The 16,661-nt window shown below is 29.8% G+C and overlaps 2 protein-coding genes across 2 annotated transcripts; both read right to left on the bottom strand.

Annotated features, from left to right (window-relative positions):
* Positions 1-7,434: 7,434 nt before the first annotated feature.
* On the bottom strand, positions 7,435-8,565 carry LOC105111511 (transmembrane protein 87B-like). The gene is made up of 2 exons (XM_011006886.1): positions 8,399-8,565; positions 7,435-8,032 (listed from the first exon to the last, which is right to left on the bottom strand). Exons 1-2 carry the CDS (start codon positions 8,557-8,559, stop codon positions 7,861-7,863), a joined length of 333 nt encoding a protein of 110 aa, XP_011005188.1. The 5' UTR covers positions 8,560-8,565; the 3' UTR covers positions 7,435-7,860.
* A 3,329-nt stretch (positions 8,566-11,894) lies between these two features.
* Positions 11,895-16,018, bottom strand: LOC105111512 (transmembrane protein 87B-like). Its single transcript, XM_011006887.1, has 5 exons — positions 15,638-16,018; positions 14,619-15,537; positions 14,391-14,486; positions 12,859-12,995; positions 11,895-12,492 (listed from the first exon to the last, which is right to left on the bottom strand). Exons 1-5 carry the CDS (start codon positions 15,808-15,810, stop codon positions 12,321-12,323), a joined length of 1,497 nt encoding a protein of 498 aa, XP_011005189.1. The 5' UTR covers positions 15,811-16,018; the 3' UTR covers positions 11,895-12,320.
* Positions 16,019-16,661: the final 643 nt, after the last annotated feature.

Consider the following 16,661-nt stretch of genomic DNA (forward strand, 5'->3'; position numbering starts at 1 on the left):
TAATCATATATTAAAACTTGCAATTAATATAAAATCAAACTCGTAGCATGCATAGTAATAATAAAATTAACTATGCTTAAATCAAAATAAAAAGAGTACTTACTTGTTGAAATACTTTAAACTAATGAATATTTTATTGTTATCAAGAATGAATCATTTGTCTTTAAGAATTTGTTACCCCTCACTTGTGCAATTAGAATATTTGCAATAGCCTTCCAAGATTTTAATAACATCATCTTAATTTAGATACATTTCTAAACAAGGTATCTGAACTAAAGGATATAAAACTCAAATATCTTTCAACAAAATGAATCTAAAATTTAGATTTAAGAGGAAAAACAAAGCTTGAAATGAGAAGAAAACCTTAAAATATAAGGTGAGGAAAAGTATGTAACAATCTAAAAAAAAATCAATTTAGAAACTTTTCTATTTTTTTATAGAGAATTTTAGAAGTTAAAAGGTTAAAAAGTTGATAAGAGTTGATTTCTACCATTACCCTCTATAAATCATTAATTAAATCTACAAAGTTGATAAGAGTTGATTTCTACCATTATAAATATTTGATTACCCTCCATAAATCATTAATTAAATCTAGAAAAATTAAAGGTTCTTTGAGTAGGAAAACCAAGGGTTCCATTCTTTGATATTAATTTCTCATTCACCTATATTTTTAAAAAATTATGTTAATTAAATAAATTTCCAACAATTTTCCACAAGAATGGAAATAATCTCACTAGTTTGAAAATAACTTAAAAATTTGTTAAGAGATATTGGTTTGGTAGATTACAACATCAGGTAGGTAGCTTTTGGCTTTAAATCATTCTTAGTGAAATATTATTTGAATTACTCGGTTAAATAGTGAACACAATGCATTGAACTATTCAACCTTTTTTATGTAAACAAAGACAATAGTACTCGTATAGTTCTATATCTAGTGATTTCTTTTGGTTCTCATAGTTTTATTTATTTTGGCCCTAATCAACTCTTGAGTTCATGAGTTTTTTAGAGAATTTCACCTTTATTGAAATTCTTAAAGAAACGGTCATATTTGTCACTCATATATATGATCTTTCATTAAAAATATTATTTGAAATTCTTAAAGAAACGGTCATATTTTTCATATACCCCATTTATATGATCTTTCATTAAAAATATTCTGCTATACTCCACTTGGTATACCAAGATATGAAAATCATTAAAAGCTTAGTTCACCTTTTAATCACGTTGTAGCTAGCACTTAAATCATCCTTTTAATCACGTTGTAGCTAGCACTTATTTCATCATAGAAATAATAATTTTTTATTGTTACCGAAAATGTTATATGATTTAGTTTTTTATTTGAACCTGAATCTTGAGATCTCAAATTAACTAAATATGGTTACCATTATTACACTTTTTATCTTTTAAAGGCTTTAAGTTCATTCTCCTCAACGAATTATGTACATGCTCTATAGATAAACCTTTGGTTAACATATCCATAATATTTTTGTTTGACTTTACATGGTCAATGAGAATGATTCCATTTCAGAGCAAGTGTTTAATGTTGTTATGTATATAACATATATGCCTAGACATACCATTATACATACTAATTTTTGTTATTCTAATTGTTGACTAACTATCGGCAATGGGCATACATAGTTGGCACAAGTTTTGGCCAACATGGAATGTCCTCTAGGAAATTCTAAATCCATCTCACTTTATTTTTTTCTTTATCATAGACAATAAAATCTTATTTCATCATAGATCTAGCAATAAATGTTTGTTTAGAGGATTTTTATAATACAGTTACTCCACCAAATGTGAATGTATATCCATTTATAGATTTTGAATCCTTAGTGTTGGATTTTTAATTAGCATCATTATATCCTTCTAATATCTCTAGTAACCAATATAGTATAGCCTATGATCCATGATGTATCTTAAATATTTGAGTAACCTTTTTATTTCCATCTAGTGAACCATATTTGGATTACTTATAAATCTACTAAATTTACTTATCAAGTAAGCAATATTAGGCCTTGTACAGTTCATAATGTATATTAGGTGTGCACTTATATGAATTGATGTTTTGATAATGCTATTGTCACATTTAGAAAATTTGTTAACAATTTTCTCAGCATAATAAGATTGGAAGAATATCAATCCATCATATATTCTAGAAATTTATATTCATAGTATGACATCTGCAACACTAAAATCTTTCATGTCAAACTTATTAGTTAATATTTTCTTAGTAAACTTGATATTATGATCATTGTTGTCTAAAATTAGCATAAATTTATTTATGTTTTTTATATAAATATATTTATCAACTTCGTTGATCTTGAACTCATTTAACAATATAATCTTATTAGATTTTTCATTTCATTATTATCGTATTTGTTTCAAACCATATAGTGATTTGACAAGATTATAAACTTTCTTTTCTTGTCCGTCGACAACATGCTCATTAGGTTGTTTTATGTAAATCTTCTCTTCAAAGTCACCATTTTAATATATATATATATATATATATATATCCATTTGATGTATTTCAAGCTTGTTAATAGTTGCAATGACTATTACTGTTTATATAGAAATTATTCTTGACAAAGATGAATATGTGTCAAAATAGTCTACACCTTCTTTTTGTCTAAAACCTTTAATAACAAATTTAGCTTTATATTTCTCAACAGTGCATCAAATTTCTTTTTTCTTTTAAAGATTCACTTATGGTCTTATAATTTACTTTCAAGAATAAAATCCACTAGTTTTCGTGTATAATTATTCATAATGGACTCAATTTTACTATTGACTATCTTCTTTCAATATGATGCTTCCAAAAAGGACATTACATTGGAGTAAGTTCGAGGTTTATTTTCAAACAAGTATGTTAAAAAAATTAAGACCAAACATTTTGGTCATTTTTTCACTTGTACTTTTTCTAAACTCAACTTTATCATCTCCTAATTTATGATAATTACTTAAGATGTCCTTAATGTTCTTTTATGTGAATAATTTTCTCTTGTTTCTTTCAATAGAGCACATCTTCAAATAATGTAACATTCCTTGATTTCATTATAATATTATGATAAATATCCTCAATACTTGACTTGTGTATAAGAAATTGATATGTACTATTATTGTTTGCATATTCAACAAATACATACTCCACGGTTTTAAGCCCTATCTTGACCTTTTTATGATCAAGTATTACTACATTTGCGAGACAACCTCATACTTTAAGGCATTTATAGGAAGATCTTTTATCTTTCCATAATTTATATGGTATCTTTTATAACTTTTATAGGGTACTTTGTCAAGTATGCAATTAGCAATTAAGATTATCTCCCCCCTAATTTTTTAGATTTTTTAACTTATCAACATGACATTCATCATTTCTTTTAATTTTTTGTTCTTATATTCCACAATGTTATTTTACTATAATGAATAAAGAGTAGTGGTTTGATGGATAATACTATTTTGGAAATGGAATTCGTCAAATAGTGCTTCGTATTCTTCACCTCAATTGGTTTTATTATCTTTCTCTTCTTGTTAAGTTAGTTTTCAACTTTATTTTTTTAATGTTTAAACATTTAAAGAGCTTCATCTTTTCTCCTAAGCAAATAGATATAACAATACCTTGCGCAATTATATATAAAAGTAACATGATAGTTGTTTTTCACCTCTTGTATACACAAACTTTAAATCACTAATATTTGAGTGAATTAAGTGCAGAGGTTCACTACTTCTTTCTATTGTTTTAAAAGAAGGTTTTGTGAATTTTAATTCTACATAAATTTTACATTTATGATTTTTCTCAAAAATCATTCTTAGTAATAATTCATGGTTTATTAACGTTTACATAAAATTATAATTTACATGATCTAACCTATCATGCCACACATCACAAGATTTAAGCAAATAAGAAGAAGAGGCAATCTTATTATTATTTCATTAATGGTTACAATGGTCATTACATTTGTTTTAAAGAAGTCATTTTTGAAATACCATTTTTCTACAAATATACCACTCTTAATGAGTATACATTTATCACTTTTAAAAACCATCTTAAAATTATTTTTACTCAATAATAAGCCGACTATGTTCTTTATAATGTTAGCAACATGCAATGCATTATTGATGGTAAGAAGCTTTTCAGAGATTATTTTAGTATAACATTTCCAACTTCTACTAACTTGAAGGTTGATTAGGATTGTTAATTAAGTTAACTTCAAAAACAACACAAAACAGGTTCATTTATGAAATTTCATTAATGAGATGATCAACCTTTATGACTTTGACTTAAGCAATCCTTTTCTTAAGGTTTCCAAGCTAACCTTTATTTCTACAATCTCTAGACAAATGCCTAGTTTTATTTTAGATAACACACTTGTCATTGAACTTATTGATAATTCCTTTTCCTTTCACAACAAGTTTTTTCTTTTGATTTTTGTTGTGAAACTTTACTACTTTTTCCACTACTTTTTTTTCTAGGGCACTAGAAAAGTTAGCTCTCTTTTTAGACAACTTATTGTCATTTTCTATTCTTAATCTCAAAATGAGGTCTTCAATTCTTATCTCCTTACGCTTATGCTTAAGATAAATCTTAAAGTCTTTTTACTAAGATGATAATTTTTCAATGATGACAGCCACTTGAAATGACTTAGAGACATACCTTCAACATTTATATCATGTAAGATGAGCTAAAACTCTTGAACTTAGATCATTATTGTCATTGAATCAACCATCTTGAAATATAAAAAAAAAAATACTATGAATTTCTTCATATCAACATCTTTAGTTTTATATTTTTTATTTAAAGCTTCTAATAGTGTTTTTTCACTCTTGATTGAACTATACATAACATAACCAACTAAGTTGCAACACAAAGTTTAATTTGTGTGTATGTGAAGCCTTAAAATTATAAATCAAAGTTTGTAGATATATATTAGATTAATAGAATAGTGAGCAAGAATGTTTAGTTTATCAGAAAAAGACATGGTAAACATAAAAATATTTTCAAGGAAAACCTAGTGTCTATACAAGTCTAAATCTACAAACAAGCAAACTAATAAATCATGGCAAACATGATTTCAAAACAAATATATTTAAAATAATATTATAGCATGCATCCTTCACATATATTCAAACTTGCAATCGATAAAAAATCAAATTCCTGTCGTGCATATTAATAATAAAATTAATTATACTTAAATCAAAACAAGAAGAGTACTTACTCGTTGAAGCACTTTAAAATAATAAATCTTTAATTGTAATCAGGAATGACTCATTTATCTAGAAGGCTTTTTACTCCTTACTTGTGTAATTAGAATATTTACAATATGTATCCTAAGATTTAGAAGAAAAATCAAAACTTAAAGTGAGAAGAAAACACTAAAATACAAGATGAGAAACGGTATGTAAAATCTAAAAAATTCAAGTTAGAAACTCTTCCCCTTACAATGAATCTTGGAAGTTAAAGAGTTGAAAATTTATTATTAACTTTTGATTAATCATCATAAGTGAAAAATTAAATTTAAAAAAACTAAGTGTTCTTTAACAAAAAAAAAATCAAGAGTTCTTTGTTATTAATTTTTTATTTACCCATAATTTATTTATATTATATTAATAAAATAAGTTTCCAACATTTAGTCCATATAAGTTTTCCAATGAAATTGTGACACTCCAAAAAGATGAATGGTATAAAATATAAAGCCAGGGGAAAAAAGTATAGATAAATTACAACCTTTCTATTTATTAATTAAAAAAAGTAGAAGGATTAAAATGGATTCACATAATTAAAAACATTAAAAAAATAGAAACATTCATCCAAATTAAAAAGATTAAAAATTATAAATGAAGATGAACAAGGGATATGCTCAATATTTCCTCGGCAATCCCTCCCCTCTCACTCATTCTTCTTCCAATCCCTTCTAACAAACAAGAAGTGTAAATAAAAAACCTACTGATATTTGGAAAGCCTCGATTGTGAAATCTTGCATGGTATGGACCTCGAGTAAAAATTATCATCCACCATGGACTACACTTGCTTTGAGTTTGGAAAGGTAAGCTCAAACTTTAATCTTCAACTCCAATCGAACACCTACTGTATAGTTGATTGAATTGATTTAAGTTAATTTAAATTTTTTTAAAAAAAATAAGATAATATTATTTAAAAAAATATATGCATGAATTTTTTGTTTTATTTTTAATAAGTTGTGTAACATTTTTTATTTTTTTATTTACATACATGTATTTTTATTTTATATATTTAAATATTAAGATGTCATGATGGTTGAGGAGGTCCACTCCCTTCCTTGACTTTATAAATTCAAGCATTAAGTTCAATATCAAGTTGATTTAAGAAATATATCTTTAAGATTGTCTAAAAGGAGAATTTCAGATGACACATAAATTAATTAAAATATACTCTTTATTGTTTAATAAAAATTATTTTTTAAATTTCATCTAACAAATGCACACTATGCATCCTTATGCACAATATATCTATCAAGATAAATAAATTTAAAATAAAAATGTATTCATGTTAAATAAAAAAAAAAAGCAACTAGTCAAGGAAAGAAATTCATGTTAATTCAATTCCCTCGTCCTCTAATTTCTAAAAGGTAGAAAATAATAAAACTTTTAAAAGTTAGATTTGTTATGTAAAACTTTGAAAGCATTAAGTTTTTGAAAATTTTAAATTATTTTTTCAAATTATTTTAATGTGTTGATATCAAAAATAAATTTTAAAAAATATATAAAAAATTATTTAGATATATTTTCTAGCCAAAAACACTCTGAAAAACAATTACAACGACAATATGAAAAACAATTACAACAACAATACCAAGCAGAGGAGTGGTGGAGGGGAGAGAGAGGCTAAAAACTTATTTAGTATTGTGGTAGCGACTATTTTTCAAAGTAGTTTTTACTTGAAAATACATCAAAATAATTTTTTAAATTTATTTATTTTTTATATAAACACATTAAAAAAATTTAAAAAAATTTAAAAAAATTAATTTTTACAAAAACACTTTTCAACCACTACCATGTTATTAATAAAAGATTTCCTTAAAATGATAGTGTTAACCCCTTGAAATTGAACTAGAGAAACTAATTAATAAGGGTTATGGGTGTCTTAAAATAACTACAAGTAAATTTATTCATGTGCATTTATCCCTAATGTCAAGGAATCCTCAATTATCACATAAATTTATTTATTGATCAGCTAGCACAGCTCAGGTTTTGAACCTAGAAAAAATTAACATGTTATCCAATAACCTACCAAATTAACCAATTACTAATTATTTAATCAATAACTAGATTCCACTTGTTTTAAGTTTTTTTTTTTAAAATGATGTATTCTAATTTAATAAAAAAATATTTTTAAAAAAATATTATTTTAATATATTTTTAAATAAAAAATACTTTAAAAAACATCTCCATACAAAACAAAAGATTTAACTGTGCGCCTTAAATACAGTGCAAACTTGTTTATCTCGTAACCACATGGAAAATACGTTACATGCCTAGGATTTCTAGAGCATCACAAGTCAGTAGATCAACTATGATACACGCTTCAGCTAAGCATGGAGATCCAATATTTGTAGTTTTAAACCAGCATTTACAGTATCTCTGATAGCAGTTTGCGGGCCCAGCCCTAGCCATGCATCAGCAGTGGGGAAAAAAGAATGCTAATCTTGTGAAGAGGAACAAGAACCCTGGCGACATTTCGATATCTGGAGACCAAGTGAAAGGGATGTTGCTCACAGAGCGCACAGAAAACAGATAGATAATCACCTCTGAGCTCTAATCGATAGAATGATTTTGCTCTGCTCAATAAGGTTTGCTAAAATGTAATCTTTCAGCTGATCACTCTCTCTTATCCTCTTCGGCCTCGCCATCTTCATCAAAAACAAGAGTGCCTCCAGCACTCTTATCTTTCTTTTCAACTAAACTAATGTCGCCATCTGGCTTTTCTCGGGTAAGAGATTGAGCTTCTTCCTGGTCAAATTCTTCTCCTAATTCTTCAGAGTAGGCATACCTAAGAAAGTTGCCAGCAAAAGTCAGAACATAAAATATACAAAGTGGAAAATCATGAGTTTCAAGAAAAAAAATAGTGGGAAAAACTTCTCACTTGAAATCAGCAACAACATCTAGAGAACCACAAAAGGCAAGACTTTAAAATTCATCCTTAAACCAGTTTAATGTCAGAGATTCAATTTGACAACTCAATGGTTATTCCAGATGATTTTGAAAGGAAGAGAACGCATCAAATAATCAACTTGACCATCAGAAGTTTGATAAAGAGGCACTTTTTTCTCAAACTGAGACAAGTTTTTTTTCTTTGATTTTTTTCTCCTTGAGAAAGATTTTCATTATCAAAAGAAATATTGAGACAGCACTGCACCTTTGAGAGCTTTGAGAAGGTGCCCAGAGATAGCAAATAACACAGAGCAATGCAAATGCAAGAATGTCCCAGAAAGCAGTGATGATCCAAGCACTCTGCCACCGCTCACTGAATGGGTCTGTTGCTTTGAAGTAAAGCTGCAGAGACAACATTAAACACATGAATTAACCAATATAAACATTTTGGCACGTATAGAAGAGTAAAGTAGAGAAGTTCTGTTTAAAAGAGAACATCTAATGTAAGAGTTCATAATGCACAGCGGTAGAGCAAGGCAGTTGTTTGCAAAGAATCAGGTTATTAACAACTGTCAAGAATCTCCTCCGAGCCTTGTCTAAACACAAGAATTTGCATGAAAGAGGTTTAAATGTATAATTAAGGGTAATATAACTTGAATCAGTAGCAAATACCAAATGCTTTGATAAAAAAGTAACTCTAGTTCTCTACCCCGTGGAGGTTTGTTACCTGCTTTCTAGAATATGCCCATAAAAAGATTGCCATATCTCTTGTCAATTAAAACCAGAACAATGTTTTATCACAGTTATCACAAGACATCAATGACAAACAGCCATATAGTGTCACAAAAGATCTCAGAAATCTAGACTCGCAAAAAACAGAGAAAAAAAGGAAAAGGTAAATTGCCCGTCCACAAAAGGCATACTCCAAGAAGGAAGCCATGATTTTTTCTTCTAAAGTATTTACAGCCACTATCCAACTTCAACTTTGAAAGGAGCTATGCAGTAAGGAGCATATTGAAAAATAGCAAAAATCTCCAGAAACAAGCCTCTTCTAAGATCAGAGACAGGAATGCAGCTTGTGTACTGAAGCATTATAACTAATCCTCACAAATGCCATGGGCCAGTCCATGTGTTTGTGTGTTTATTAGCCTAAAAGATAATTAAGCTCTACTAGTTGCAAACTGCTGCTCAAGGAAAATAAGAGAAATATAGCACTGAAAAAAGCCAAACTAACTTGCAAAATTCAGATGAAGTTCAAAGCTTATTCTTTTTGTCTCCCATTTACTGAACCAGAGGTCTATAGAAGGCATCCTCACCCTCCATGAAACCTCACATAGTCTGTCAGTATGGAAGTTCAAAATCTCACAGCCTGAGACTTGAATTCAACCCACCAACAGATTTCTGCCAAATCGCATGCCATTCAAAAAAGAAGAAAAAGAGTATACGCAAACAGAGACCCTCTTCCAGTTATCTAAATTCTGTATTTTTCATTATCGTTTATCTTCCTCTCTCAACCAATCTTTCAACAGCTAGTTATATTAATATTTGAATGCAAAGGAGCACAGCTTAAAACGAGGAACCCCGTTAAAGATTTTATCTAGAAGGCTTTTTACTCCTTACTTGTGTAATTAGAATATTTACAATATGTATCCTAAGATTTAGAAGAAAAATCAAAACTTAAAGTGAGAAGAAAACACTAAAATACAAGATGAGAAACGGTATGTAAAATCTAAAAAATTCAAGTTAGAAACTCTTCCCCTTACAATGAATCTTGGAAGTTAAAGAGTTGAAAATTTATTATTAACTTTTGATTAATCATCATAAGTGAAAAATTAAATTTAAAAAAACTAAGTGTTCTTTAACAAAAAAAAAATCAAGAGTTCTTTGTTATTAATTTTTTATTTACCCATAATTTATTTATATTATATTAATAAAATAAGTTTCCAACATTTAGTCCATATAAGTTTTCCAATGAAATTGTGACACTCCAAAAAGATGAATGGTATAAAATATAAAGCCAGGGGAAAAAAGTATAGATAAATTACAACCTTTCTATTTATTAATTAAAAAAAGTAGAAGGATTAAAATGGATTCACATAATTAAAAACATTAAAAAAATAGAAACATTCATCCAAATTAAAAAGATTAAAAATTATAAATGAAGATGAACAAGGGATATGCTCAATATTTCCTCGGCAATCCCTCCCCTCTCACTCATTCTTCTTCCAATCCCTTCTAACAAACAAGAAGTGTAAATAAAAAACCTACTGATATTTGGAAAGCCTCGATTGTGAAATCTTGCATGGTATGGACCTCGAGTAAAAATTATCATCCACCATGGACTACACTTGCTTTGAGTTTGGAAAGGTAAGCTCAAACTTTAATCTTCAACTCCAATCGAACACCTACTGTATAGTTGATTGAATTGATTTAAGTTAATTTAAATTTTTTTAAAAAAAATAAGATAATATTATTTAAAAAAATATATGCATGAATTTTTTGTTTTATTTTTAATAAGTTGTGTAACATTTTTTATTTTTTTATTTACATACATGTATTTTTATTTTATATATTTAAATATTAAGATGTCATGATGGTTGAGGAGGTCCACTCCCTTCCTTGACTTTATAAATTCAAGCATTAAGTTCAATATCAAGTTGATTTAAGAAATATATCTTTAAGATTGTCTAAAAGGCGAATTTCAGATGACACATAAATTAATTAAAATATACTCTTTATTGTTTAATAAAAATTATTTTTTAAATTTCATCTAACAAATGCACACTATGCATCCTTATGCACAATATATCTATCAAGATAAATAAATTTAAAATAAAAATGTATTCATGTTAAATAAAAAAAAAAAGCAACTAGTCAAGGAAAGAAATTCATGTTAATTCAATTCCCTCGTCCTCTAATTTCTAAAAGGTAGAAAATAATAAAACTTTTAAAAGTTAGATTTGTTATGTAAAACTTTGAAAGCATTAAGTTTTTGAAAATTTTAAATTATTTTTTCAAATTATTTTAATGTGTTGATATCAAAAATAAATTTTAAAAAATATATAAAAAATTATTTAGATGTATTTTCTAGCCAAAAACACTTTAAAAAACAATTACAACGACAATATGAAAAACAATTACAACAACAATACCAAGCAGACGAGTGGTGGAGGGGAGAGAGAGGCTAAAAACTTATTTAGTATTGTGGTAGCGACTATTTTTCAAAGTAGTTTTTACTTGAAAATACATCAAAATAATTTTTTAAATTTATTTATTTTTTATATAAACACATTAAAAAAATTTAAAAAAATTTAAAAAAATTAATTTTTACAAAAACACTTTTCAACCACTACCATGTTATTAATAAAAGATTTCCTTAAAATGATAGTGTTAACCCCTTGAAATTGAACTAGAGAAACTAATTAATAAGGGTTATGGGTGTCTTAAAATAACATGTAATTACTACAAGTAAATTTATTCATGTGCATTTATCCCTAATGTCAAGGAATCCTCAATTATCACATAAATTTATTTATTGATCAGCTAGCACAGCTCAGGTTTTGAACCTAGAAAAGATTAACATGTTATCCAATAACCTACCAAATTAACCAATTACTAATTATTTAATCAATAACTAGATTCCACTTGTTTTAAGTTTTTTTTTTTTTAAATGATGTATTCTAATTTAATAAAAAAATATTTAAAAAAAATATTATTTTAATATATTTTTAAATAAAAAATACTTTAAAAAACATCTCCATACAAAACAAAAGATTTAACTGTGCGCCTTAAATACAGTGCAAACTTGTTTATCTCGTAACCACATGGAAAATACGTTACATGCCTAGGATTTCTAGAGCATCACAAGTCAGTAGATCAACTATGATACACGCTTCAGCTAAGCATGGAGATCCAATATTTGTAGTTTTAAACCAGCATTTACAGTATCTCTGATAGCAGTTTGCGGGCCCAGCCCTAGCCATGCATCAGCAGTGGGGAAAAAAGAATGCTAATCTTGTGAAGAGGAACAAGAACCCTGGCGACATTTCGATATCTGGAGACCAAGTGAAAGGGATGTTGCTCACAGAGCGCACAGAAAACAGATAGATAATCACCTCTGAGCTCTAATCGATAGAATGATTTTGCTCTGCTCAATAAGGTTTGCTAAAATGTAATCTTTCAGCTGATCACTCTCTCTTATCCTCTTCGGCCTCGCCATCTTCATCAAAAACAAGAGTGCCTCCAGCACTCTTATCTTTCTTTTCAACTAAACTAATGTCGCCATCTGGCTTTTCTCGGGTAAGAGATTGAGCTTCTTCCTGGTCAAATTCTTCTCCTAATTCTTCAGAGTAGGCATACCTAAGAAAGTTGCCAGCAAAAGTCAGAACATAAAATATACAAAGTGGAAAATCATGAGTTTCAAGAAAAAAAATAGTGGGAAAAACTTCTCACTTGAAATCAGCAACAACATCTAGAGAACCACAAAAGGCAAGACTTTAAAATTCATCCTTAAACCAGTTTAATGTCAGAGATTCAATTTGACAACTCAATGGTTATTCCAGATGATTTTGAAAGGAAGAGAACGCATCAAATAATCAACTTGACCATCAGAAGTTTGATAAAGAGGCACTTTTTTCTCAAACTGAGACAAGTTTTTTTTCTTTGATTTTTTTCTCCTTGAGAAAGATTTTCATTATCAAAAGAAATATTGAGACAGCACTGCACCTTTGAGAGCTTTGAGAAGGTGCCCAGAGATAGCAGATAACACAGAGCAATGCAAATGCAAGAATGTCCCAGAAAGCAGTGATGATCCAAGCACTCTGCCACCGCTCACTGAATGGGTCTGTTGCTTTGAAGTAAAGCTGCAGAGACAACATTAAACACATGAATTAACCAATATAAACATTTTGGCACGTATAGAAGAGTAAAGTAGAGAAGTTCTGTTTAAAAGAGAACATCTAATGTAAGAGTTCATAATGCACAGCGGTAGAGCAAGGCAGTTGTTTGCAAAGAATCAGGTTATTAACAACTGTCAAGAATCTCCTCCGAGCCTTGTCTAAACACAAGAATTTGCATGAAAGAGGTTTAAATGTATAATTAAGGGTAATATAACTTGAATCAGTAGCAAATACCAAATGCTTTGATAAAAAAGTAACTCTAGTTCTCTACCCCGTGGAGGTTTGTTACCTGCTTTCTAGAATATGCCCATAAAAAGATTGCCATATCTCTTGTCAATTAAAACCAGAACAATGTTTTATCACAGTTATCACAAGACATCAATGACAAACAGCCATATAGTGTCACAAAAGATCTCAGAAATCTAGACTCGCAAAAAACAGAGAAAAAAAGGAAAAGGTAAATTGCCCGTCCACAAAAGGCATACTCCAAGAAGGAAGCCATGATTTTTTCTTCTAAAGTATTTACAGCCACTATCCAACTTCAACTTTGAAAGGAGCTATGCAGTAAGGAGCATATTGAAAAATAGCAAAAATCTCCAGAAACAAGCCTCTTCTAAGATCAGAGACAGGAATGCAGCTTGTGTACTGAAGCATTATAACTAATCCTCACAAATGCCATGGGCCAGTCCATGTGTTTGTGTGTTTATTAGCCTAAAAGATAATTAAGCTCTACTAGTTGCAAACTGCTGCTCAAGGAAAATAAGAGAAATATAGCACTGAAAAAAGCCAAACTAACTTGCAAAATTCAGATGAAGTTCAAAGCTTATTCTTTTTGTCTCCCATTTACTGAACCAGAGGTCTATAGAAGGCATCCTCACCCTCCATGAAACCTCACATAGTCTGTCAGTATGGAAGTTCAAAATCTCACAGCCTGAGACTTGAATTCAACCCACCAACAGATTTCTGCCAAATCGCATGCCATTCAAAAAAGAAGAAAAAGAGTATACGCAAACAGAGACCCTCTTCCAGTTATCTAAATTCTGTATTTTTCATTATCGTTTATCTTCCTCTCTCAACCAATCTTTCAACAGCTAGTTATATTAATATTTGAATGCCAAGGAGCACAGCTTAAAACGAGGAATCCCGTTCAAGATACTCTTCTTGAAAAACGTGCTAGTTAACTGTCCCAGTATAAGTTGCAAACAAGAGTGTTGGCATAATAACAGGCTATAAGACCTCCAGAACAAAATTTGTGAGGTCACTGAACCAACAAACAGATGATATAACATGTTCTACCATAAGAAATATAATTTCTAGAGGTTTCATTAAAGTCAGTGTGCTTCTGGCCAGAAATGATACCTCATATGCTATCCAAGCAACAGAAGCAAACACTACAGCAGCCAATGCATTTGAGAACTTCCTATAGATATCCAACTTAACAGCACTCCTTTTCACCTGGATGACATTAATTTATTTAAGTTCCTGAAAGTTGAAACGACATGAAACAGAAATGGAAAAATTGGCATGATAAAAAATAATAAGCAGGATAGCAACAAGACTAGATACATTAAAAGCAGAAATGGTTACCTGTAACTGTTCTAATGTTTTTGAAAGAGCTGTAAAAATCCACAATATTAAAAATGCATCGAGCAAGGCATCAGGAAGAACTAAAAACAGCCTTGCTCTTCCTGATAGGTCATTAATAGTCCCCACATACTCGGTAATATCAAGCAACTCAGATGCCAAAAAATAAGTAATTCCAAGAAGAAGCACCTTGGAGGTAAGACCACCAAGAGTAGGCCTCACAACACCATACCCCATAGAAACACAGAGTACAAGAAGGCGGGCAATAGTCTTTCTTACAGCTCCAACAGTGACAACCCAAGTAGTAAGCACAACTGGCCTCATTCCAGTGCTGTTAAAATTAGCATACTCAAGATACCAAAGAATCATCTGAAACAATCCTAAACCAACAACCGCCGAGATACAATGTTGAAGCTGCAGTATATCTTTCCGAAACCTAATGTACTGGGTGAACCAAATAGCAGCAAGCAAGAAATACACAAGCGACATAAACACGTAAAACCTCATCAAAGGTGCCATCCTACCAGGCAAATAACCATCAGAATTCTTCCAAACAGTCTTCCCACTCATCACCACTCCTTTAAGTTTTGGATCACAAGCAATAAAGAACAAATTATACATTCCAGTCTTTGATATGCTAATCTCCTCATGATTTTTCATGCTTGTCGATAAAGAATTGCGACTGAAATGTAGCTTTAGAATGATGGGCCACTTCAAATCACCGGCAGAAGGTATCCTAATAACCTCACCTTGCTTACAGCCTTGAAGCTTAGAAAGATCAGAGGTGCAACATATCGATCTTTGGCCGCCATAAGCAGACCCGCCAATGTTATTCCGATCAGCTGCCTCAAAAAGCACAACTTGTATCAATCCTCTGCTTTTTGCTGCCGATTTCGGCCTCCAGAAAGTGATATTATCAAACCTAAAGAAATCCATAAACCCAGCAGGTAGTCAAGCACAAGATCAGATCAGATCAGATCAGACTAAATTCTGAAAGGATATTTACATACATACATACATACCGGACAAAAGAGCGGGAATGGGAGGAGGAGGAAATGCCCTCGCTGCCACCAGAAAGAAGATAAGAATTCCCTACTTCATTGAAGGATTCTTGGTTGTAGACATGAATAGAGGCATTGCCGGGTTTTAGTAAAAATGTAAGAATCAAAAGGAAAATGTAAGAATTCATGCCCATTTTGCTTTGGCGTGGCTGGCTAGAGAGAGGGTTTCGGCAGATTTGTTTAGGGATCAAGGCAAGGCAAGGCAGGGGACTTTGTTGGGACTAGGTGGGAGGAAGTGAGTGAGAAGCAAGGCAAACGTCACTGTCTGTCGGATGAGACTGACAGTGACAACATACGAGGCCTGGGGTTGGAATCTGTGGGCTTAACAAGCCCTGATGTGGAGAGTCATGGTTTGCTGCCACGTGGTTTTTTGAGTATATCAGTAAAAATCGATCTGAAATCAACTAAACTGATTTTGCAATAAAATTTTTATTTATAAAAAAAAATCGTTCCTGTTGGGGTTCAGTTTTAGCCTCAAAAACCCAATTAACCCAACTGAAAAAACTCACTTAAAACTAAAGATTTAAATAAAAAATAATTTAACTAAAACACCTATAAATCAAATTGAAACTATATGATTTAAAAAAAATATAAAGACTACATCCAACCTATTTGATTAGTTAAAATCTTGAAGAAAATAAATCAATTTAGTTGAAGCTGTTAGTCCATTCAATTAGTTACTATTTTATGTTATTTAAAATAATTTAGTTAATTAATAAATACCATAATTTTACCTTAAACTCTCTCAAAAACTCTTGATTAAAAATAATAATTTATATTTATTTTTTCAAATTGCAATCATAATTTAATAACAATTATAATTTTACCTCTCAATAACAATGTCACAAACTCAAGAGTAGAGTGCGAACGCAAGAGTAGAGTGGTTACAACTCATTTTAATAATATAATTAAATTTATATTTTAAAAGTATTTTTCGCTTAAAAATATATAAAAATATTTTTTTATTATTTTTTAACATTTATTT

The sequence above is a fragment of the Populus euphratica genome, unplaced genomic scaffold (genome assembly GCF_000495115.2).
Source record: "Populus euphratica unplaced genomic scaffold, PopEup_1.0 scaffold301.1, whole genome shotgun sequence".
Lineage (NCBI taxonomy): Eukaryota > Viridiplantae > Streptophyta > Magnoliopsida > Malpighiales > Salicaceae > Populus > Populus euphratica.